Consider the following 24304-nt stretch of genomic DNA (forward strand, 5'->3'; position numbering starts at 1 on the left):
ATATGGGGGTTCTGGCTTGGAGTCTGTATACAAAGCTGGAGTCTGTAAAAAGGAGGCTCTTACTGACTTGCTGGGGTCTTCGTGAGGTAAGCCATGTATTGGCATCATTTGAGGCGTGTCTGGAGCCTATATAAATGGGCGTGGCATACATGAAATTTTTTAAAAAATGCACTAAGCATGCAACTTTTAGTCCCTTCTTCTAGACAGAAACCACAATGCAGTCCCAGATCAGTCAAGCAACTATTCCATCCCCTGTCAGAACTAAGAATGGGGTCCACTGGAGTTCTAATTTCTGAATTTTTTAAAATTATTTGAAACAACCTTTGTAACTGATGGCTTACTTGGGGGTACTAGGTGTTAGCTTCTTGTATGTATGAGGTATTTGCTACAGTAGGTTGAGAAACACTGATCTAGACAACTTATTACTTCACTTTATAAGGGTACTCAGGGATTTTCATATTCATGGCTTATCTTCAGGGTGGTAGGTCATAAATATGAGATTGGTAGGGGTCGGACTCTCAGTGCCCCCTCCAATCAGCTGTTTGAGGAGGCTGTGGTGCTCCTGTGAATGCCCTCCATTTAATTGTGGCCGTGCTTGATATCGCAGCTGAGCTTCATTCACTTGAATGGGACTGAGCTATGTCTAGGTCATGGAGGAGGCCTAAGCACTCACGGAGAGCCCCAGCTTCTTTGAACATCTAGACTGGCGGTGGTGCCGGGAGTTGGACCCCAGCTGATCTCATATTAATGACCTAAGGATACGCCGTCAATTTGAAAACTCTGAAAAACCCCTTAAAACAAGAAAATTCAACAGTTCTACACCAAATTCTTCCATGTCTATAATTCACTTCTATTAATTTGGGCTTTGGCACACTACTTCAGTTATAATGCTAAAATGTGTTTTAAATCTATGCAAAGTGAGAAGTTACATGGTGACTAATATGCAAAATATGTTGTGTGTTATCATGCTTCGTTCTGTATATCAATGTGTTTATCAACGGATGTCCGAGAAACCATATTCATACATCAGCCTTATACATAGTAGAGGCATTGTTATAATACTAAAAGAATGAAATATATATGAAGAAGACCTGTCACCTGTCTAAACAGTGAAATCTACATACTTCCATTAATTGGCACCACTCCCTTGAGTCCTCAGTGGACTTTATTTTCTAAGTAGCTCCCTTGCCCCTATTTGAGGTAAGTCTGTTAGGCTGTTCAGGCTCCTGAGACTAGTGAGGCAGTGCTTAGCCAAGAGGGCAGCCACCAGCACACATTCCCCAAAGGGGTGCAGTATTCAGTCTCTGCTTTACTATCAAAGTACCACTCATCATATCACAGCTAGTTACACAACATGCATTTATGTTTCCTACCCATAAATTTACCTCTATTAATTCTAATATGAGTTCATGCATTCTTTCTGATGATAGGAATTAACATTTCTGTATAGCACACTACTGGAGGTCTTGCTATGGATACATGCAGCTTTGTACAAAACCCACTAATGGTCCTGGTGGATGCATACATGACATCTTGGAGGCACTGAGGCATATTTGGTAGAATTTTGTGGGAGAAAGATCGTTTGTGCTGTTGGTGTGCCTGTAACCTAAATCTGTGCAGCTATTTATGTGCAAATTATGTTCGATGTGTCGGGCTGAGGGGACCCTATGCCCTTTCGCAAAGCTCTGCTTAAAGAGGACCTTTCCTTGCGGGGTACCCCCCCCCCCCCCCCCTCTGATGCTGCCACCCTGCCTGTTTTTTTTTTTTCAAATATCTCTCGTACGCCCCTCTGTGGTGCCCCCCTGCATTTTCCCGCTCAGTATGTTAATCCCGAGCATCAGGACAGGGAGGTGGACATGCTAGGGATTCTCAATGGGTCTCCTTCTCCCTGGCTGTACCGCGATCCAATCACATCGGAGAGCGTCACAGCCAGGGAGAAGGTGAGCTTTTTTTTCTCCCTGGCTGTGACGCTCTCCACTGTGATTGGATCACGGCACACCTGTGCAATATTCATGCTGTCTAATCAGCACCTTGATATGCCACACCTGTGAGGTGGGATGGATTATCTCGGCAAAGGAGTAGTGCTCACTAACACAGATTTAGACAGATTTGTGAACAATATTTGAGAGTAATGGGTCTTTTGTGTATGTAGAAAACGTTTCAGATCTTTGAGTTCAGCTCATGCAAAATGGGAGCAAAACCGAAAGTGTTGTTCAGTGTAGTTCAAAGCCCTATTAGTGTCACCTAAAAAGAAAAGAAAATTATCTGCATAAAGGGATATCTTATCCTCTCTCCCCCTGACCCCAAACCCCTGAAAGCATAAATCCTGTCTGACCTTAATTGCTAAAGGTTCAACCACTAGGGCGAAGAGTAAAGGAGAGAGAGGACACCCCTGTCACATACCTCTACTAATAAGTATCCGTGCTCTCGGGTCCCAGTAAATGATCTTCAACTTATGAATTCAGGACCAATACCAAATTGGCCCAGGGTTTCCCACAAAAAAACAAAAACATTCCACGCTGTCAAAAGCTTTTGTCGCATCTAGTGACAGGATAGAACAACGGCCAGTATCATTCCCGAACCATTGAATATTGGCGAAGACCCTAAGAAGGTTTAGAGATATAGATCTACCAAGAATAAATCCATTTTGATCTGGATGCACTAAACTTGTAATTACCACTTTAGTCTCTTCTCCAAAACCCGGGCCAGAATTTTACAATCATTATTCATCAAGGATATTGGGCGATATGATCCCAGGTCTAGATTATCCTTTCCTTCCTTAGGAATTAAAATAATCATTGCTTCCCCAATTAAAGTAGGTAAACGCTCCACTTGTTTTGAATGTACAAAAACCTCCATTAATCTGTTCACCCAAAACTCTCTATCTCTCTTAAATAGTTTGACCGGTAATCCATCTGGGCCCACTGCTTTACCAAGAGGAGCTTCAGTTAGTGCTGATAGCACCTCATTGAGTGTAATGGGTCGTTCGAAATCTTCTTGTTGGGCAGCACTAAGTTTAGGAATATTAATATTATAAAAAAAAAACATCAGTTTACTATAATCTATTTGAATCTGTGTTGAGTATAGGTCTTTATAATATTCCCTAAACACCCCCATGATCTTTTCTGGATCGTTATGTATTATACCCCTCTCATCTCTTATTGAAGCGATGTTTACCAACGTTTTGTCTTACTGATCATTCTAGACAAAAAATTACCTGGTCTACCCCCTTCCCAATGTCTTCTAGATCTAACAAATAAATCCATATTATATGCTTTTTCCCTCAGATAATTATCGTAATTATTAGACGCCAAAAGCCAAGCTTCCTCAGTTTTTTTTTTATTAATCATCTTTAACTCTTTCTTTTCCATTTCTATCTTTAACTCATGCTCTTTTATCTTAAAACCTTTTTTCAGCTCTATAATCTTTTATTTAGCAGCCCTCTCACATAGGCCTTGGCTGCCTCCCAGACCATATTCACTCCAGCTGAATCTCTATTTATTTCGGGAAAAAAAGGTTAGCTCTCTTTCAAAATACTCCTCTTGCCCCATTAAGTTAAGCCAAGTAGGATTAACCGAATAGAGTTTACGAGCAGTTTTCTCACTTTCTTTCGTAGATCCTACCTGATTAAGATTGGGGAGTGGTCTGAGATGCACCTTGGCTCATACGAGACTACCACCTTACTCTGGAGAGTCGTCTGATTGCCAAATACCAAATAGATCCTAGAAAGAGAATCATGAGTTTTACTATAGCAAGAGAACTGTCTTAGTAGCGGATTAATGAGTCCTCCATATATCCCACCAACCAAACTCTTGGGTCAACTTCTTTAGCGATGTAGTCCCTGTTTTTTTTTTTTTACCTTATCTTTTATCAGTAATCTATCCAAATCCTCACCCATTGTACAGTTAAAATCTCCCAGCAACAGTAATGGACAGTTATATTTATCCTGTAAAAACTCATTTAACAACACCTCATGCCTATAAGGTGGGGGGATATAAAATGTTTCTATATTTAAAGAGACACACAAATATCTTCCCATGGGAAGAAAAATGATAGCATTTGGGGAAGTTTATACAGCGTATAACTAGACCAGGCAGGCAGAAGATGCTCCAAATTTACCACTGTAGTATATGATGTGTGGTAGAATTAGTACGTTGTACTATACGTGTTACACACAATTTCTTATGGCCTACTTTAGAACAATAGTTTGTGGCAAACAGAGAAATTACAGAACACAAAAACTATTTCATTTTCATTTTTGCGCAAAACAAAAAGTAAAAATATGTAACATCTTGACACTTTGACTAGAACATCATAATGAATATAATTTGCTTTCAGTGTGAATGGCATAGGTGACTTCAGTAATGAGACAGTGTTTGTCATAGAACCCAATTATTGATGATAATAACTCTGCTTTGCAGGAATGTTCTCAGAGAGCTAATAATGGTCGCTTCTCCCTGCGTGATCTACTGATGGTGCCGATGCAACGAGTTTTGAAATATCATCTATTGCTACAGGTAATTGTATCTGACAAAGATGCTAATTTGTCACATTTATTCATACTTGACTCTTCTTACCCTTCTTTTACATCTGTTAAGGAGCTGGTAAAACACACTATGGAGCCAACAGAAAAAGATAATCTGAAGCTAGCTCTGGATGCAATGAGGGTGAGTGTGTGAGGGCATTAACTACTCATACCGTCTATAAAGTTTTGAGGAGCTTATCACATGGCTAAACCTTACTTATGAAATAAAGCATAAAAAGTAGGGAAAAGAAACCAGTCCCATTTTATTTGTGAAATGGGGAGCGGTAATGACAGGATCCCTTTATTTACCAATCACACCTAGGCTTCCTACTAAGGCCAGCTTCTCCTCAGCCAGGACAAGCTTTGCAACATTTTTCATGTTGGGACTCTTGGGCATTAAAGGGGTTGCCTAAGAGGAAAAAAAAAACTTCCAATGAACCAGAATGGGGCATATGGACTTCATAGTCATTTGATTTCTATACCCACAGAAGGGTACTCATCAGTCCCAATTATTGTTACTATAACATAATTAACTACTCTGCAGGGATGTACAGAAATGTCCTGTAGAGTTAGTGGCGGCAAAGTGATCTTATGACGCTGCTTCTGCTTTCTCTCTGTATACACAGCACTCAACCCTGGGTATGCTGTATCGAACTACCACTTCCTATATGACTCACCAGGAAAGTGTATAGCACTTTACCTGAAAATGTTATGTACTGAAGTGAGAATGTTCCTTAATCCCTTAATAATTAGACTTTAATCACATTTCATCCCATTGTGAGAAGCTGAATGAAGCTGATAGATGTACAAGCCTCACTGATATTTCAAGATACAATATGTAAAGGGGCCCACCACAGGAGGTGTGGGGAAATATCCTTATTAAAATTTAACTTTCATACGGTATGCAATAAAATATACACCAGAGGATGCATCAACATAACACACATACAAACATGTAACGGGGTCCGTGTATAGGTACCCCACTGCTGGTAAAGCAAGGAAAGGAAATTAGACCTGCTGCGCCTGTGAAGACGCAAGCAGTCTTACCCGACCAACCAGATGGCTAGGATCAGTTAAGGCTTTTGGTGATGCCTGGACCAGATGGAGTCTTGTGTAGTCAGAGGGAGTCTTGGTGCTGTGCCCTGTATCACCCTATATACTTGGTAGGAAGGGGACTGCTCCCATACTGCCTGTCTACACAGAGCACTCGCCCTGAAAAGGGCGACCCCGTCTGGATACCTGTCCCTAGTTATGGACCTGATTACTAGCACTGTTTAAAAAGATGCGTATTCTTCAGACCTCCCGACGTGGCACGTTTCTGTCGTGTCGACTCCTCAGGGGAAGTTGGTACAAAAAGGGAAACAGCATATAGCATATATGACCGTGGGTACAAAAGAAATGGACCCTGCAGTCAAAAATGCAGAAAGGCTCTATCAGCTGGAATAAGAGCCGGTGAGCAGGCACCCCTGGTGTTGAAGTGCTATACTTTAACATACACAACCGTGGGTGCAAACAGGAGAATGAGCCCCACGGTTAGAGATGCTAAAAATACTCTATCAGCAGGATTAAGAGCCGGTGGGCAGACACTCCTGGTGTTGAAGTGCCGTGCTGCAGAGTGATAGATATTCCTCTGCACGTTGGTGTGTGGGGATATGGTGATCCTCACTTAAGGTAAAGTCCCACTAGTTCTGGGGTTCCTTGACGTTTACCAGCCACACTGATACATACCTTTGTGGGGTTTTAAATAGAGCAAAGTCTGGATAATTACATTAAAAATAGTATTGTCCCCAGGGGGCTACGTATTTCTCTCCTCCCAGCGGCACGTGCACGACACCCGGGTTTCCTTACTAAGTGGGAGCACGAAGCCACGAATAGTTCCTTCAGGCTTATGAAGCTGCTGTTGGAGGAGGAGAGAAATACCCTAGCCGCTCTGAGTCAGAAATTGACAGAATATACAGAGGTAGTGCAGACTTTTTCGCAGGAAGCAGAGTTTCAGAACAAGGAGAAACAGCTCCAACTCACCTTGGAAAAATATCAATATCATCTCAAAGAGAGAAAACACCGGCAGTTCATTAGAGATCTCTCTGATTTTAAAGAAAATCGCATCTACTCATCTCTTGGTAATACAAGAAGAGAGGTAATACCAAGTAATTCAGAGAGATCTTCTACTGAAACTGAGCTGTCTGACTCTGATAAAGATACGGTCCCAAAAGTTTAATAAACACACTAATAGGGGCAATTATAGAAAGGGTAAAGGTCGGGGTGCCTATAGGGGACAGGACAATCGTTTTTTAGGCCAGTTCAATCAAACGCAGGACTACCCGTTGCGCAGTCGCACACAAAAACCTCCCATCTAGTTCTAGGCCCACAAGTCATTAATCTCTCCTCGCGTATTTTGAGCGTGGATGAGACTAAGAACCTGGAACTAGGTTTATCCTTTGTACCCACCCCCAAGTTCGACAGATTTTCATCCGTCAAGGATATTAATTTATTCATTCGCAAATTAAGGTGGCATAAGCACTTTAGTCATATGGATCGGCGCCAGTGCCTCGAGTTAGGGATTCCCACTGATCTACTGGGCGACGTACACCTTCTATGTTCCCTGAATACTGAAGAGGGTCTGGCTTTGGGCAAAGGCCCATTCACCAATTTAAAATTAAAAAGTACCAAAATGCCACCTACTGCGAATGAATTATCCTGTATCGACGTTTTTCTAAGCATGGTCACCAGGGATCTGGAGGACCTGAGAGTGTCTACACATTATTCTAATTGCGCCGAGTCTGTGACCACTGCCATCTCTACACTAGCAGATGGCCCCCATATTGTCATTAAACCCGCCGACAAGGGGGGTAACATTGTGGTCATGGACTCGGGGCAATATAAGAATATGTGTAGGAATATCTTAGCCGATACAGAGACGTATGAAATTTTGGATAGAGACCCCACTGAGGGTTACAGGCGGGAATGGAAAATTATTTTGGAAGAGGCTAAGGCCTCTCGCATCATTACAGCTGACGAATATGCTTTCCTTTTCCCAGCATATCCCCGCAAATCCACTTTCTACAGCCTCCCCAAGGTCCATAAGGGGGTCAGCCCCCTTAAGGGGAGACCGATAGTTTCTGGGGTGGATAACCTCAATCAGAATTTGGGGATTTACATTGATCAGGTATTGGCACCCTTTGTGACGGCTCTCCCCTCCCATGTCAGAGACACCACTGATCTTCTCAAACGTCTGGAGGGTCTGACATTGGAGGAGACATGTCTCTTGTCCAGCATCGATGTGGAGGCATTATATTCATCTATACCACATCGTCTGGGCCTTCTTGCTGTGGAGCACTTCCTTCGATCACGGGGGTGTCAGTATCGCGCCCACAGCCAATTTGTCATGTGCATTCTGGAATTCACCCTCACACAAAACTTTTTCTCCTTTGATGGCAAGACCTACCACCAGCTCAGGGGTACGGCGATGGGGAGCCCTTGTGCCCCGTCGTATGCAAATCTATTCCTGGGCTGGTGGGAGGAGACTATGGTTTTTAGTGAGGATGAAGCGTTGGACACTTTCGAAATTGGCTTGTGGGCGCGATACATCGACGACATTTTCATCCTCTGGAATGGAGATCAAGTAGGTTTTGAGGCCTTTGTCCAGCATCTCAATCAGAACCAAATAGGAATGCACTTCACTTGTGAATCGCACCCTACGAGTCTACCTTTTTTGGACATAAAAATCTCCAAGAACAACAGGGGTGAACTCGATACCTCCATTTATAGGAAGGCTAGCGCCACGAATTCCCTCCTGAGATGGGAGAGTAATCATCCGCTCCCACTCAGGAGTGGAATTCCTAGGGGCCAATACCTACGACTCAGACGTAACTGCTCGGACAAGCGTGATTTTATCAATCAAGCAGCTGATCTGAGGAGGAGATTCCTGTCAAGGGGATACCCTGACCATGTCTTAAGGTCTGCATATCAGACCGCCCTGTCCCGACCAAGATCTTCCCTACTAACTCCCAATCAATCCCCAACTCCCCAACCAAAAGTAATGAGGATTATCACCAACTTCGATAGAGGGTCTAAACAAGTTAAGCGCATCATACAACGTCACTGGGAGGTCCTTAAAATGGACCCGGATTTGCAGGATGTGCTGGGAGACCAGCCTCAGATTACTTATAGAAGGGGGCCTAATCTACGTGATAAACTGGTTCACAGCCACTTTGCACCGAATCGCACAAAGTCCACCTGGTTGCGGTCAAACATTGTGGGTTGCCACAAATGTGGTAATTGTATTGCATGTAAACGCATACAGACCACAAAATCCTTTGTAAGCCACGTGACAGGCAAAAAATATTCCATCCCACACTTTATTAACTGTAAATCCAGAGGGGTTATATATCGTATCCAGTGTGAGTGTGGGATGGAATATATAGGGAAAACGATACGCGAGTTCAGGAAGCGGATAGGAGAACATCTGGGGGATATCTCACACAAACGGGATACCCCACTATCCAAGCATGTACACACTGCCCATAATGGTAGGGCTTCCCTGGGATTTCTGGGTATCGACCTGGTGAAGCCTCCCATTAGAGGGGGTGACTGGGATAAACATCTCCTCCAGCGTGAATCCCGCTGGATATTCTGTTTGAAATCTACTGCACCCCTGGGCCTTAATGAAAGGCTGGATTATGGGTGTTTGATATAAATAAAATTGATAATAGGAACCCAGATTACCCCTCTTGGTTTCTGTCATACATCCAATTGCTTTTGCTAGTTCTCTGTGACGTATCCTAGTCTTACATGTTTCCTGCAAGAAATGTCAGTTTTTATCTAGCTGTGATTCTGTGTCACAGCGTTACTATGGACGCTTCCATTGGGAGACGTGCCGTATGGCTGCCTATCTGTTGATATAGTCTCCTAGGCAACCGCTTTCTCCCACGGCCTTCTCATGATTGTGATTGGCTGCCGCTATCACGTGGTGTCAGGCGCCGGGGTCTGACGTCTATTCGGCGCGGCGCATGCGCGTGACGTCAGACGCCGACTCGGACGATCACAGGGCGGTCCTTCCAAGAGAGGCGCGTTTGGGCTCTATTTAAAACCCCACAAAGGTATGTATCAGTGTGGCTGGTAAACGTCAAGGAACCCCAGAACTAGTGGGACTTTACCTTAAGTGAGGATCACCATATCCCCACACACCAACGTGCAGAGGAATATCTATCACTCTGCAGCACGGCACTTCAACACCAGGAGTGTCTGCCCACCGGCTCTTAATCCTGCTGATAGAGTATTTTTAGCATCTCTAACCGTGGGGATCATTCTCCTGTTTGCACCCACGGTTGTGTATGCTAAAGAATAGCACTTCAACACCAGGGGTGCCTGCTCACCGGCTCTTATTCCAGCTGATAGAGCCTTTCTGCATTTTTGACTGCAGGGTCCATTTCTTTTGTACCCACGGTCATATATGCTATATGCTGTTTCCCTTTTTGTACCAACTTCCCCTGAGGAGTCGACACGACAGAAACGTGCCACGTCGGGAGGTCTGAAGAATCTGCATCTTTTTAAACAGTGCTAGTGATCAGGTCCATAACTAGGGACAGGTATCCAGACGGGGTCGCCCTTTTCAGGGCGAGTGCTCTGTGTAGACAGGCAGTATGGGAGCAGTCCCCTTCCTACCAAGTATATAGGGTGATACAGGGCACAGCACCAAGACTCCCTCTGACTACACAAGACTCCATCTGGTCCAGGCATCACCAAAAGCCTCAACTGATCCTAGCCATCTGGTTGGTCGGGTAAGACTGCTTGCGTCTTCACAGGCGCAGCAGGTCTAATTTCCTTTCCTTGCTTTACCAGCAGTGGGGTACCTATACACGGACCCCGTTACATGTTTGTATGTGTGTTATGTTGATGCATCCTCTGGTGTATATTTTATTGCATACCGTATGAAAGTTAAATTTTAATAAGGATATTTCCCCACACCTCCTGTGGTGGGCCCCTTTACATCCCATTGTGAGACCACAATCTTGCGCTGCATATAACTTATTGATTAGCTTTTTATACATTTGTTGGGGGAGAATGAAAGAGCAATCCCACATTGTTGCTTTTTCTTTCTTCCATTGTTAACCATGCGGTAAAAATAACAGCCTAGCTTGTATTCATTGGTCCAAATATAGTGTTTTCTATAATGTTTTATAGAAAAAAAAGTTGTGTTGCCGCATTCTGAGACCCAAAATGGGGAGAATGTGAAAAAAAAGAGCAATTCTGCCATTATATTTAGCTGTTTATTGTGTGTTAAAATAACAAGTAATCTATATTCTACCCGTTATTATGATTTTTCTTTGTACCAAATATGTGGAATATTTATGAAGAAAACATCATTCTTAATGAAAAAAGGTTTAAAAATGACCAATCTTAGTTCATACCGATGTTGTCCTTGGTTGGATTTAAACCTAGGACCCAGTGCTGCAAGGCACCACTGTGCTGCCCCTGTCAATCGCCTTAGCGCTGTATCTCACAAGCACTACGATTGTCGGGAAGGAAGCATACCTTCCTGACAATCGCCTGCTCGTCAGCGAAGAAGATCACTGCATTTACATTCAGCAATCTCTTCCACAGTACGGGGGGAAGTAATCGCTATTGCTCATCCCCATACATAATTATTGTGTTCCAGCAGCAGACCATGATTAGACAGCACGATCGGTAAACAATGATTTTTTTAGCCTGCGTAAAAGATGCAATGCCCAATGAATGGCACTTTTACACAGGTAGATCATCACTTATGAGCATTCCTACGAACGCTTGAAAGCAACAGATGCTTGTTAGTGAGGATCTAACCTTGGCCAATAGTGTGATACAGGCCTTAGATGCTGAGGTTGTTATTGACCATGGCATCTTAGAGGGTTAAACATATGGGGTCAGGGGTTTCTCTGATTCCAGCCATCGCAGTAGGGGTCTGGCTCTCAGCCACCGCTGGCTCCCATGGTGAACTCACAGGCACAGTCTCTGAGCCCATGCAATCACCATGATATACATGTTTGCTTTTTTTTTTTTTCAAGTTCAAGTTTCTATATCAGTATCTTGTTCAGTATCAGTTTTTGTACTGGCTACTGAGCCTCAAAGTAGGCTGACACTTCCTGTTTCTGTACAGATCACTTTTCAGTAGTGATCTCATCATTATCACAGGCAGGCTTACAATGACAGATAACACCTTTATATAGATAACAGGATCCATCATTCACAATAGGTAATAGGGACAGCTCAACTACTGCCTCTGTTTAACAGTGTCTGGTGTTAAATTAGTGGTAATAATAAAAAATAAAAAAATAATAAAAATAAAAATAAAAAAATAAAAAATATATATATACACACGTCTAAATGTGCTGTTGCTTATTATCCTTATCTAAATTGTATTCTGATAATTGGATAATTTGTTCATCAAGTATTTCAGATTTACTGTTATTGCAACCTATCAAAAAATATAAGAATAATTTCAATTAGTAAAGTGCTGTGGTAGAGATGGCCACTTGGTAGGGACACAGAATCAATGTAATGTGAAATAATAATGAATTAATAAAATCAATGTGTCTTTGTTGCTTTACAGGATTTGGCACAATGTGTGAATGAAGTAAAGAGAGATAATGAGACAATCAAACAAATCACCAATTTCCAGTGTTCTATTGAAAATCTGGTATGCCTTTAGTTACAGTTTGTCAGGGGAACTGGCAATATGATTTCAATAATAAGGACATAATACAAGATGCAGAAAACAAAGTTCTGGACTTCTAGAGCTTTCTAGAAGCTTCATTGCAAACTGCTACTAATTCATTCATAATCTCTAGCAGGAGTAAATAAAGAATGGTACATCCTAGAGCACATGTGTCAAACACAAGCCACGTGGGCCAAATGTGACCCATGCCCTTGTTTTTTGTGGCCCGCCAGTAGTAATATGCATAGTCCCTCATATGAATAGTTCCCTTTAAGATGCACTTCAGAATATCCTGAAGCTTGTGTCAGGACGGTCTGTGTGGGGCTCAAAGCGGGTGCCGCCTACCTTATATCGCTGCGCTGCTGCTGCCTCCTCCTCCTTGGTCTGGCCAGAAGATGGCTCAGCAGTGCGGTAACAAAAGGGAGGCGTTGGCATCATCTTAGAGCATGACTGAGCTCTAACAAGGGCTGATAAAAGTTGGTATGTCTATGTTGGTATGTACGCTGGTATAAGTTAAACCTCTTTTTGTAGTGATATGGAGTATGCTGGTATAATCTGGGTATCTCCTATATATATAATAATAGATGTACAGCTGGTATAAGTTATCCCTCTTCTTGTATATAAGGACATGGACAATGCTGGTATAACCTGGGTATCTTCTGGATATAATTATATGTACAGCTGGTATAAGTTATATATCTTCTTGTATGTAGTGATATGGAGCATGCCGGTATAACCTGGGCATCTTTTGCATATAATTATATATTTACAGCTGGTATAAGTTATACATCTTCTTGTATATGGTGATATGGAGCATGCTGGTATAACCTGGGTATCTCCTGTATATAATGATATATGTACAGCTGGTATAAGTTATACATCTTCTTGTATGTAGTGATATAGAGCATGCTGGTATAACCTGGGTATCTTCTGTATGTAATTATATATGTACAGATGGTATAAGTTATACATCTTCTTGTATATAGCGATATGGAGCATGCTGGTATAACCTAGGTATCTTCTGTATTATATAGGAGGATACCTAGGTTATGGTAATCCATATCACTATATACAAGTTGTAGAACTTTTACCAACTGTACATATATAATTATACACGGGAGATGTTCAGGTTATACCAGCATAGTCCATATCACTATATACAAGAAGATGTATAACTTATACCAGCTGTACATATATCATTATATACAGGAGATACCCAGGTTATACCAGCATGCTCCATATCACCATATACAAGAAGATGTATAACTTATACCAGCTGCACATATATCATTATATACAGGAGATACCCAAGTTATACTAGCACTCTCCATATCACTATATACAAGAAGATGTATAACCTATACCAGCTGTACATATATAATTATATACAGGAGATGCCCAGGTTATACCAGCATGCTCCATATCACCATATACAAGAAGATGTATAACTTATACCAGCTGTACATATATCATTATATCCAGGAGATACCCAAGTTATACTAGCACTCTCCATATCACTACATACAAGAAGATGTATAACCTTTTCCAGCTGTACATATATAATTATATACAGGAGATGCCCAGGTTATACCAGCATGCTCCATATCACCATATACAAGAAGATGTATAACTTATACCAGCTGTACATATATCATTATATACAGGAGATACCCAAGTTATACTAGCACTCTCCATATCACTACATACAAGAAGATGTATAACCTATACCAGCTGTACATATATAATTATATACAGGAGATACCCAAGTTATACCAACACTCTCCATATCACTACATACAAGAAGATGTATAACTTGCTGTACATATATAATTATATACAGGAGATACCCAGGTTATACCAGCATGCTCTATATCACTATATACGAGAAGATGTATAACTTGCTGTACATATATAATTATATACAAGAGATACCCAGGTTATACCAGCATGCTCTATATCACTATATACGAGAAGATGTATAACTTATACCCCCCGCTGTACATATATAATTATATACAGGACGTGGTGTTATTTAACAATATGTTAACATCAGCCATACGGTTGCCTTAACAGTCGATAAATGTAGCTTCGTCTAACTGGCACAGTTGCATTTATACACTCACAGAATTACTAACGGCTCTTTGAAGACAACCATAAGGCCCCAGCAAGAATGAGTTTGACACCACTGTCCTAGAGTCATAAGAATAGATGCTGCCAGTAGTTACTAAATCAGACATGTCAGGAGATGTTACAGGTTAGGCTACATACACATGGTGTGTATTACATATAGATTTTCCACCAGGATTTTCATGCAAACTATCCACAGTGTAGTACAGTACCAGTTTAGTAGATGAGAGTTTCAAAATTTAATCTATACAGTGTGGAAAGTTTCTGTGCGAAAATTAACCTGCTGCATGGATTTCGAAATCCACAGTATGTTGATTGTTTGTGTGGATTTTTAGTGCAGTTTTCACCATTTGCAATGCATGGATTTAAAATCCACAAGTGACACGTGAATTTTGTGTAGAAACACAGGCAAATCCAGATGAAAATCTGAATAAACTACACTACCATGTGCATGTACCCTAAGACTCATTTACACTGCCATATGTTGGTGTGCATTTTGCATCAGTACATCTATACCAAAGCCAGCAGTGGGTCCAAAACGTGATAACAATACAAATCTACATCCATCTTTTCTTTTCAGTCATAATGCAGCTGCAATTTGGCGTTCAAATTACAACCATACGTTCCAGCACAACCACGTGTCTTATGACTCAAACTAACAGCATCATAGGGATCTGTAACGCAGTCATAATGCATCGACCCAGAAGGAGGAGAGCAGAAATTGTGGTCATAGTACTTACTCACTCTGACACCCCCCTGGGCCGTGCAGCGATGGGAAGGACGCACCTGTTCCTCCCTTTGGGGCATACTCTGGTTCCAGGGCTACTGCCTGATGCAGGTTGGGTGGTTTAGAGGTGCAAGGCAGATTCCCTCAGTGCAGCTGTGGATGTTTGTACCGTGTAGCAAGCAATGATGAGGCAGTTAGTTCTTTACTGAAGAAATCAAATGAAAATATATCAGGACAGTTCTTAGCAAGCACAAACTGACAGTCAGTACACAAAATGCACTTTTTTCAGATGTTACAGGCTTCAGGGCTGCACAGGTAGCTAATAGGCCAAAGTGTCTGTTCAGAGCAGTCTTCCTTACACTGCTCTTCTCTAGTTGACTTGTACATAAGCATCCAGGAATGAGCGTGCACATTTTCTCCGGTACAAAGCAACCACAGGGTGGACCCTAACGTCAGACTAAACTCTGCACCATTGTTTAACAGGTTGCCATACGCACAATTTAAGTTATCCACAGTGTGGGTATATCCGGATTTCTGCCTTTGATACTTTTCCAGGGCCAGAAACATTTACACAACTGAACAATATGGCTGTAGAGTCTATAAGCTTCTTGTAGGGCAATTCACCTCTACAGAACTTCTACTCTGCACTTCCCTTTCTCTCTGTTCTGGCCTGCTTTCTGTAGGTTTTCTTTTGGTCTTTTTTGCCTTGCCCTGACTGGTACCTAAGTCCAGAGTCGCCTGGTCTGTCAGCTCAACATTTTGTCCCTGTTCTCTCTGTTGTAAGACTGACTGATTAATGGGATCTTCCTATCCTCATCAGTCATCAGTATCTGATCAGTGAGGGTCCGACTTCCACAACCCCGCCAAACAGCTGTTTGAGATGGCAGTGGCACTCCTGTGAGTGCTGCGGCCTTGTCTCAGCTTTTTCTAGGCCAGTTATGAAACGTTCATCAGCAACATTGCCTAGGAGCAGCTCAGCCCCATTCTAGTGAGTGCAATACCAAGCACAGCCACTATACAATGTACTGTGCTTGGTAAGCTGCGAGAAGCTCAAACAGCTGATTGGGGTATCGGGTATCGGACCCCACCAATCAGATACTGATGACCTATCAAGCTGCATCTTGTGCTGTACTCTAAGAGTTTCTCCAAGACTCTGGAGTCCATAGAGAAAGTAGGGACTATCCATCTATCTATAGCTATCTATCTGAGCAAGAAAACTTGGCAGTAGCTTCAAACATCAGGCAGCATGAAATACCAACAGGCTCTCTGGTTACAAACAACTATGTGGAGCCCATAACGATTTCATGCAGTATCCGGTTCAGTCAGCAGAAAGCTCCTGACAGGTTCCATTGAAATTTACTGAGTTTCAAAACACTCAGTAAGGCAGTGCAATCACAAACTATTAAAGCAGATCTCTTTTGTGAACTGAATGATCTCTGAATGCTGCCACCAATCTATACAATGGACTTTTTTGTTCTGATTGCCATGGCTACCTCCAGGGTTATGTCTATTTTTTATAGTGTTATTGTGTTCATTTTAGTGAAATTCTTTTTATCTGTATTTTGTATCTGTATTTGCAAGTTAGTATGCTTGTATAGATGAGAGGGGAAAGTGTGAATACATGGAGACATATATACAGTACAAGGCCCTTGGATGTAGCTAAATGGAGGAAAACAGGAAAATGTTGTAACACAGAAACAACTTGTATATTATTTTATAACTACAAAGTTTCATTTATAAAAAGTTTGGAACCCCTTTAACCCCAAAGTTAGGATTTTCAAAGAGATTTAGGGGAAGGTTTCACCCCTTACTCTATAATTCCCCCTAAATCACTTACCTTAGCAATTTTTGTACAGTAACGCAGATGACCAATATCTATATTTCCCATCCTAGCAATCGCCACCTTACTAAGCATTTAAGTGAAATACTATATTCCAATATATTCTTACATGATCATACCACATCTTGCCTGTATCGTATTCTATTGAAAGCCCCCTTATGTGCTCTCATCAGTCTTTGTATTATATACTCATATATACTGATCTCATTATTGTCTTTTTCCTTTAGAACGAGTCTCTTGCTCAATATGGAAGACCAAAAACTGATGGCGAGCTGAAAATCACTACTGCTGAGAAGAAGTCAAAACTTGACAGGTAGAATAAACACTTCTTCCTAATGTCAAAGTTTCTTTTTTTATGCTTCATATCCATTGTATTATAATTATGTTGTGTTTTGAAGTTAATAAGGTATCAGTTATTTTTTCCATTAAGATATGCTAAAACTGACCACTAGGTTCTTAGTAATATTAGTAGGAGCTTGCTATTGTTATTAAGATACCTTATATCTAAGCACAAGAGGACATAAAGATGAGACTATGAGGTCTTTCGGCTCCAAAAATTCCACAGAGTCCCAAAAGCCTATTAGGTTTTGACAAGCAAGTAGGGATACGGAACCCTTCCCCCCCCCCCCATATTCTTGTGATTTTTTTAATGTGATTATGGAAATCCCACGTGTTTGAACCCTAACTGGTCATGCATGGTATATCCGATACATACATAATTCTTTTGCATGGGTTGTATGAGTTTTCCTCTGGATTTAACAGTAGAAGGGACACATTTACTAAAGACTGGCAGCTCATATGCCAATCTTTTAGTAAAAAGTCTGTTAGTTTCACATTAGCGGCAGGGGACTCCGGAACAGCCTGCCTGAGTCCCCTGCCACTAATGTGAAAGTACCCTAAGGCCTCATTCACGTTTTTATTTTTCACTGATGTGTGCTGTCTGCATTTTCTGTGGACAACATGTGTAATTGATTTTAATGTGTTTGTTCACAGATCAGTATTTTTTACTGACTGTGGGTCAATGAAAAAATCACGATGACACTCACCACTTTGGTCCGTGATGCGGACCAAACACACCCATTGAAAAATCACTGACACAACACAAATGGAATCTGCATTTGGTCCATTTTTCACTGACCACTTATAGGAGATGCTCTGGAAGTTAATTTCCAGCTGAGCACTGTCTGTGGAATACAGTGACACATGGAGGGCAAAAAATGGACACATGGACCAAACAGATTCTTCAAAGACAAATTTTTTTCATGGATGTCAAATAGACATGGAGATGTGAATGAGGCCTGAAATTTGTCACATTCTCGACTGTCTGTGTGCCACAAACTGAAACCTACACCAGCTATGAGCTGGCACAGGTTTCAGCTATAATTGATAGAAAATTTTTGTAAATGTGTTGGACCGAGGTAGCCTTTTCCCCATTTCCCAAGCACCACACATGTTAAAAAAAAAAAAAAAAAAAAGAGGCAAGAGCAGCAGAGACTCATACAAAGTCTAAATTTTATTTGTAAAGGGATGTCTGCACAAATAAAATGTGACTACTGCATGTCGTTAATCTGGCATACAACTTTGATAAATGTGTCTTTAACAGTTTTTTGACCTTTGTAAGTTTGCATACAGAATCATTACATTTCCAATAATGGTATTCATTACTCATTGTCAGTTAATGGAAAAAAATCTTGAAATCTTGTATGACTTATTACGATTAGGGATGAGTGAATCAACTTCAGATGAAACATCCGAAGTCGATTTGCATAAAACTTCATTTGAATACTGTACGGAGCGAGCGCTCCGTACAGTATTAGAATGTATTGGCTCCTATGAGCCAAAGTTATTACTTACAGGTGCAATGAAACTATAGTGGTGATTGAAAATTTGTGAACCCTTCAGACGTTTCTATATTTTTGCATAAATTTGACCTAAACTATATCACATTTTTACACAACTCCTGAAAGTAGATAAAGATAACCAAATCAAACAAATGAGTCAAAAATATTAGATTTGGTAAAAAAAAAATATTGAGGAATATGATCTAATATCACATATATGTGAGTGACAAAAGTATGTGAACATTTAGTATCAGAAGATAATTTGAAGGTGAAATTAGGGTCGGGTGTTTTCAATACATGAGATGACAATCAGGTGTGAGTGGGGGACCTGGTTTATTTAAAGAACAAGGTTCTATCAAAGTCTGATCTTCACGACATGTGTTTGTGAAAGTGTATCAAGGCATGAACAAAGAAGATTTCAGAGGACCGCAGAAGAAGAGTTGTTGATGCTCATCAGGCTGGAAAAGGTTAAAAAACCATCTTTAAAGAGTTTAGACTCCACCAATCCATAGTCAGACATATTGGGGGACATTTACCAAAACTGGTGCTAATAAAAAAATTCTTATTTGCCCTTAGCAACCAATCAGATTGATCCTTTCATTTTCCGAATATTCTCTGATAAATTAAACATGGAGTCTGCTTGGTTGCTATGGGAAACTGCACCAGTTTTCCTTAGCAGCAGTTTTGCTAAATGTCCCCATTTGTGTACAAATGGAAGAAATTCAAGACCATTATTACCCTCTCCAGGAATGTTCAACCAACAAAGATCATACCAACAGCAAGGCGTATAATTGTCTGTGAGGAGACAAAAGAACCCAAGGTAAGCTCTAAGCATCTGAAGGCTTTACTCTCATTAGCTAATGTTAATGTTCATGAGTCCACCATCAGAAGGATGTTTCATTTGGTTATCTTTCTCAACTTTTATGACTTGTGTGAAAATCAGTTGTAGTTTTAGGTCAAATTTATGCAGAAATTAGAAGATTCTGAAGGGTTCACAAACTTTCAAGCACCACTGTGTAGACATATCTATTAAAAAATGAGGTGTTAAGAAAAGATGTGTGTAGGTATTGGATAAAAATGGCTTTGTAAACCTATAACATAAGTAACTCGTGTTTCTTTAACCATCATGTCATATTGTTTACTTTTGCTTATAGTTTACCATGCATGATGCATTCTATGTGCTTTGCAGATATGCTTTCCTTCTGGACCAGGCATTGCTTATCTGTAAGAGGAAAGGTGACACATATGACCTGAAAGAATTCATTAAGCTTCACAATTATCAAATCCGTGATGATTCTTGTAGTGAACGGGATAATAAAAAGGTAAGAACATCCCCCAATAAATTTTGGTTTACTGGGCATAATAGCTGCTGAAAGAAAAACATACAAAGTGAGTATTAGAAGTGGGGCTATGAGACGTGTCTGGAGAAGTCCTCAACCAAAATCAGGAAAGCCTTGAGACATTCTCAAGCTGGAAGACGTTTCTCTGTCTTTTTTTCAGTTCTAGCTGACACTGTGCCAATTGCCTTTATCATCTATGTCATGGTTGCACAAACTGCAGCCTACTATGTGAGTCTATGTGGTCACTAACCAAAAAGCTATCACTTTGTGGAGGGGACTGTTATGGGAAGAGCTGTGCAGCTGGCATGCTTATTGTGGGAACTGTGGACTTCTGCAATGGACATCCCCCCAGAGCGATTGAGTCCCAGTGTTTTAGGAATGCTGAGTGGTCATGTGGCCTTAATAGTTTGTGTCACAGTGCTCCTACTTGGATACTGTCGCTTCCCAGTGTTAGGCTCTGTAGCAACAAAGGGGTTGTAGTTAGTGGAGTAAGTAGAGTCCTGACTTGGTAAAGTTTAACAGTTTTACTTGAATAAACTTGCATTAAACTGGTGTCATCCAAACAATATTTGGACGATATTATGAACTTCCTCTTGGCTCCAGCAGGCTCAAGGAAATCTGGCAGGTGACCTCAAATACTTTTTTTTCCTCTCTCTCTCTCTGCTGTGCTATTCTTTGGCTTCATTCTGGTTACTGGACTTTCTAGAGGTTCTTGTAGTGTTGAGTGGGGTATCTTTGGCTGTTGACCTCCTAGTAATACTCAGTCTATGAACTGCAAGGAGTCGGGATGCTTTACAAGCTACTTCCCGGGACTCCTGCAGCAGTGAGGAAAAAACGCTCCCTCGGTGCTCCTTGTCTGATCTACTTCCAACTCTCAACTAACTACAGCTTCATGCAACCCCTCCCTTGGTAGGAAGAACTAGCCCACTACTGCCCAAAATGGGGGAGAATGGAATGGTAAGTTCCATTCTGACTACAGCTCACTGCCACCTGCTGGACAACCAGGCACATTACATGAACATAACAGTTTTTGCATATAACAAAATGATACTTCGCTTGTGGTGGTACAGTTGGTGGTGCAAACACTACACTTCTATTTTAAGCAACTTATACAAAGGAATCTAGGTGTTATGTGTAGTGCAGACCATGACTGGTATTCTCTGTGCACTACCTCCTCAGACCACAGTACATCAGTTTTACCCAACTGCTCCTTTTTAAAGGTGTATTCCAATGGCATGCCTCTGACCTACAAAATATTTACGCCATATGCTATTGATATGCCATAAATATCTTGGAAAGGAGTTCTCTAATTTTATTGTTGCACGTGGGAATGGTAAAGCCTGGCAATGTGGGTATTAGACCAATAAAGGCTTTGCACTCCTAATACCATGCAGCAGGTTATATTCCTTCTTATCTTATCTTTTAGTGGTCACACATGTTTTTTCTGATTGATGCTCGTGGAGCTCATGGATATGAGCTTTTCTTCAAGACACGGGACCTGAAAAAAAAGTGGATGGAACAATTTGAAATGGCTCTGTGAGTGACTGAGATTTTCTATATTACAGGAAACGTTTCACTTCAAACTTGATTGTATGGATTGCATGCACTGCACACCAAACACAACATATATTCTGTGAACATATCACAAATATACAGTACCTTACACCTACTGAGAACCTGCATTAATGTTTCATAGATCCAATATTTATCCTGAAGATGCTCATGCAAATGGTCATGAATTCCAAATGTATTCGTTTGAGAACACAACCACATGCAGAGCCTGTCAGATGCTGCTACGGTAGGAATGCAGTGAATGTCTCACATTAAACTGTCTATTAGATTGGCCTAGCATTCAGAGTCTAATCTTGTAAATGCATATTTGGCACCATAGGGGCATGTTCTTTCAGGGATACCGATGTGTCAACTGCCGAGCTCCAGCTCATAAGGAATGCTTGGGAAGAGTGCCATGCTGCGGGAGGCAAGGTGAGCAGCTAAAACACAAACAAGGAAAGCAAATGAGATTTTAGGATTTTGGCAACAGTTTATAATAGACGTTCAAATTATATATATGATTATACATTTCATGCTCCTTTGTTATACTAATAGAAGACTAGAAAGACATATAAAGCTAAAGTCCATAGGCTACTAACCATATTATGGAGATTCAATGTGACGTGCAATATTTGTAAGAATATTAGTCAGTAGTGATTACAGACTAATATTTCTACAAATATTTCATGTCACATTAAATTTCCATAATATGGTTGATAGTCCTTCACATTTTACTGTTCATTTGTAAATTTCACTGTAGTCACTGCAACATATCCTGTATAATTAAATATAAAACTGGCCATCAATGGAGCAATGCTGTATCTAGGTCAAGATTTAAATTGGTACAACCACAGGTTATCGATCATGTCAACTAAAGTATCAGATATCTTTTGAAGTCTTACTACCATGTTCCATTTTCATTGTCTTCAGCACAAAAAATGTTCAGTGTATATGAATAGATCTGTTGTGGCTTTTAAAGGGGTTGTTCGCATTTCTTTATATTGTACCTTTCCTTCCTGCCCCTTCTCCAACCCAGCACTTCTGGGCATCTTCCTAAGCTGCAACCAATGACATATTGTTTAGCTGCGTGAGAACGTTCTATATACTGCTGCAACCAACGATGGCCTCAGTGGTCTAGCACAGTACACCACCGAGGCCAGTGATTGGCTGCAGTGGTATAAAGAATGGAAACGCTGCAGCCAAACAATATGTCACTGGCTGCAGCCCAGAAAAATGATAGAGTAGCGTCACTGGAAAGGAGGGGCAGCAGTTAGGGTAGGTAAGGTTTTAACTTTTTAGTTTTTTTTTACCAAGCCCCCTATTACTTTCATAAGCTGAAAAAAAACCTCATAAACCCCTTTAAGAATACTTGTGATTTTTCAGACACAAGATTTATGATAACAAGTAAACTTGGAATAATGGACAAATACAGTGGACAAATTGAAGCTTATTGATATTATTTCAAAAATACGTTGTACTTTGTGTTTAAATTCTTCATAGTTTTCAAGATCTCTGCTTGCTGACAAGAAACTGGACACCTGTTTATATACAGAGGCTGTAATTCTGTCCTGTAAATTTCTGCAGACACAAGTACACAGCTCATTACAGTTTATCAGAGGTCTGTACATGTGCCTTTTGAGCATGATCTGGATAGAGTTTCCATCTGTTTCCATTCACTGACAGAAAGTAGAGGTCTTAAGACAAGGTTTGGGGATTGAAACACAATCTATATGAGAAAATCTTTCATTATCCAAAGTTTCCATTAGACCATGATCAAGCTTTATATAAAACTGGAAAATCCTTTTAACCTAAAAACTACTGTTCCCATTTTTCATCAAGCTGGAAGTATCAAGTAAAATATGAAATGTCATCAGATGTACAGGATTTTATGCCAAGATATAGATTATAGAAATAATTAAAAGGTTGACACGCTAGTGCTATCATTTATTTTACTCTGATATGTATACAATGTATAATCCTGAGATACCTGCTAATAAGCAGCAACTGATTGATCTGGGAAATATTTTGACGGCGCCATTGTCATAAATCGTTGGTTTGATGATCTGTTTATAACATTTTTAACAAAAAATACTATGCTTTTTTTCAGATGCTGCTGGCAGCAACCCGAAAAAGGTACAGTATGTACAATAGTAGATAACAGGCAAGCTGCCCTATGCATTGTGCATGTATTTTTCCTAAATCCAAGGCAGCATGCAAAATAGGGCCCCATGCTCTCCTTTCCAAAGGAAGTCTGTCACCTGGAAATTCACTGTTAAACCAGGCACAATGCCATGTAGGCCTAGAGCAGCTGAATGTAACGATACCTTTCACTTAGCGATCCATTGCTTCATTTTGCAGAAAAATGACTTTGAATCTATATGCAAATGAGCAGTTAAGTGCACCAAGTCACTCTGTGCACCCTTGCTCCTTCCGATTACTCTGCCAGCCCCTCCCTCTCCTTCTTGATTGACAGGGCCCAGCAAGATGACTATGCAGTAACCTGCCTCTTCCTTTAAGATTGTTCTCTAAATATTTAAAGAAAAATTCCAAGGGTAATGAAAAAGTTGATTTACATTCCCTGGCATTTTAGGGCAGTGAAATGATCAGGTGAAATCCAATAGTTTATGTACTATAGTACTATACTATATGTTACTTAGAAT

General features: G+C 40.8%; 1 protein-coding gene across 3 annotated transcripts in view; it reads left to right on the forward strand.

Annotated features, from left to right (window-relative positions):
* The window catches only part of VAV1 (vav guanine nucleotide exchange factor 1), a 100259-nt gene that overhangs the window by 64024 nt on the left and 11931 nt on the right, over window positions 1-24304 (forward strand). For all 3 annotated transcript variants that reach the window (XM_040424627.1, XM_040424626.1, XM_040424625.1), the window contains exons 10-18: window positions 4422-4517; window positions 4599-4667; window positions 12114-12200; window positions 17140-17225; window positions 19943-20075; window positions 21520-21629; window positions 21790-21891; window positions 21985-22076; window positions 23752-23777. In XM_040424627.1, coding sequence (XP_040280561.1) covers window positions 4422-4517; window positions 4599-4667; window positions 12114-12200; window positions 17140-17225; window positions 19943-20075; window positions 21520-21629; window positions 21790-21891; window positions 21985-22076; window positions 23752-23777 — 801 coding nt within the window. The remainder of the gene's footprint in view (window positions 1-4421; window positions 4518-4598; window positions 4668-12113; window positions 12201-17139; window positions 17226-19942; window positions 20076-21519; window positions 21630-21789; window positions 21892-21984; window positions 22077-23751; window positions 23778-24304) is intronic.

The sequence above is a fragment of the Bufo bufo genome, chromosome 3, assembly GCF_905171765.1.
Source record: "Bufo bufo chromosome 3, aBufBuf1.1, whole genome shotgun sequence".
Classification (NCBI taxonomy): Eukaryota; Metazoa; Chordata; class Amphibia; order Anura; family Bufonidae; genus Bufo; species Bufo bufo.